This window comes from Tupaia chinensis, unplaced genomic scaffold (assembly GCF_000334495.1).
Source record: "Tupaia chinensis unplaced genomic scaffold, TupChi_1.0 Scaffold140061_1, whole genome shotgun sequence".
Classification (NCBI taxonomy): domain Eukaryota; kingdom Metazoa; phylum Chordata; class Mammalia; order Scandentia; family Tupaiidae; genus Tupaia; species Tupaia belangeri.
This window is the reverse complement of record NW_006199940.1, coordinates 543450-545553: the sequence shown is the minus strand read 5'-3', so window position 1 is coordinate 545553 and position 2104 is coordinate 543450. Positions and strand designations below refer to the sequence as shown.

Here is a 2104-nt window from a genome sequence, read left to right as displayed (position 1 = left end):
CGGGTGCCTGCTCCGCCTTCCGCCCACGCGCCCTGTGCCGCAGGTTTGCCGGAGGGTAGAAGGGCGCGCAGAACCCCTCGGGCGTCGGGGCACATGCGGGTCTCTGCTGCGAAAGCTCCCGCCTCCCGCCTGCTGGAAACGGCGCCGCGCCCCCGGAGTGAGCCGACTGCGTCCTTTGGCCATCAGCAAGCCCCTGGCCGCGCCGAGCGTGGCAGAGGTACGGAGGGGCGGCTTCGCTTAGGTCTTGCAGCCCCGCTCCCAGGATGGCAGCCCAGCGCGGGCTCCTAGGGCCCCAGGTGAGCTGGCCCTCCCTGCCCCACCTCTGCAGAAGCTGCTCTGCCTGAGCTAGGAGCCAGCAGTTGGTAAAGGGTGTCCCCCGCACCCCAGGGACAGCGGGGACGCGGGCCTATAACCTTCCCCAGAACGGGCTCTGAGCCCCCGGGTCTTGTGACTTAAGGTGGCCAGGCCTCACCTGTCCCGGGGACTGGCCAGTGCGCAGCACGCAGGTCATGCTGATGCTCTGGGCGTGGGGCTGTGCTCCACCGCCTTCGCGGTGACAGCGATCCAGCGACCTGTCTTTGCAGGAGGACATGCCGCTGACCTTCCAGGATGTGGCCGTGTATTTCTCGGAGGCGGAGGGGCAACAGCTGGGCCCCCAGCAGAGGGCGCTGTACAGGGACGTGATGCTGGAGAACTACGGGAACATGGCCTCGCTGGGTGAGGCTCAGCACGGCCTCCTGGCCTCCTGATCACAGGGGGCCTCTAAGGAGCATAGGGTTCCCTTGGGCTCTTTGGGTCTTAGGCACCAGTCTGATCTCTGCAGAACGGGTGGTTCTGGAGAGCCTGCATTGCTCCCAGTCCTAGGAACTGCTCTCTCCACTGCCAGCAGCCCCACCTGTGTCCTTCCCAGGCAGGGCAGAACTACCCAGTGAATTCTGCTCCAGGCTCAGCTACAGCCCCTGGCTTCGCTCTGAGCCTCACATGCCTAGAGACACAGCGGGCGGGCCTCCCCCAGGTCCTGGGCTCACCCAGTCCTCGTCCTCCACAGGATTCCCTGTCCCTAAGCCGGAGCTGATCTCCCAGCTGGAGCAAGGGGAGGAGCTGTGGGTCCTGGATCTCATGGGAGAGGAGAAGCCGGAGGTCGCCAGGCTTTGTCAGACAGGTGAGACTGGCCGGGAGCTAGTGAGGCTTTGGGGGCCATCCTCAGGCAGACAAAGCCTCTGCACTCATTCCACCGTATGCAGGCTTTGTCTTGCAGGTCTGTTTGCTTGCTTAAAAGTATGTGTACATATTTCTTATATTTTTGTTTCCATGATTACCTTTGTAATACTTTTATTCTCTTGTTTATATAATACTTTTAATTCTCTTGTTTTTGGCAGTCCCTCTTGGTTCCCTACCCTACCATGGCTTTTCTTTTTTTTTTTTTTTGAGAGGTTTTCGCTATAGAGCGCGTGCGCACGCCAGACAGACACAGAGAGACATAGAGACAGAAAGCGAGAAATCACCCCCCAGAGGGGATGATTTCTCATGCCGCAATCCCTTGTCCTCCATTCTCCTCTCGGGATCTTGGGCACGCACGCACATGCACCCGGCGTGAGTTTTAATCCACCGGGTCCGGGACGCAAACTGTGGTCGACTACCTGGGAGTCCAGCAACATAGCCATTACGCTAACTGCTGGTTCCCCCTGCCATGTCTTTTTTGTCCTTGACCCTTCTCTCAATTTCAGTCAGTGGTAGTAGTATTTTTCAGAAATATTTTATGTAACTTTATTTATTTATTTAATTTGACAAGGGAGGCGCAGAGTGAGCTAGTGAGAGAGACAGAGAAGAGGAAAGTGAGAAAGCAAACCATCTGATCTGGGACTTGAACCGCAGTCAGCCATGTGTGAGTTCAGCTCCCTTAGCCATTTATTTGTCATCTCTAAGTTTTTTTATACATAATTAATTTAATTAGTTAATTAATTTTATTTATTTAGGGGGGTTTGCTATAGGGCGTGTGCTCTCGCCAGAAAGACAGAGAGAAATCACCCACCAGGGGCGATGGCCACGCCGCAATCCCTTCTCCTCCATTCTCCTCTTTTTTTTTTTTTTTTTTTTTTGAGAG

The 2104-nt window shown here is 56.1% G+C and overlaps 1 protein-coding gene across 1 annotated transcript in view; it reads left to right on the top strand.

Moving 5' to 3' along the window:
- Nucleotides 1-10: 10 nt before the first annotated feature.
- Nucleotides 11-2104, top strand: part of ZNF251 (zinc finger protein 251) — a 23989-nt gene continuing 21895 nt past the window's right edge. Inside the window, 3 exon segments of the mRNA XM_006162449.3 lie at nucleotides 11-296; nucleotides 585-717; nucleotides 1049-1162. Coding sequence (XP_006162511.1) covers nucleotides 264-296; nucleotides 585-717; nucleotides 1049-1162 — 280 coding nt within the window. The 5' untranslated portion in view covers nucleotides 11-263.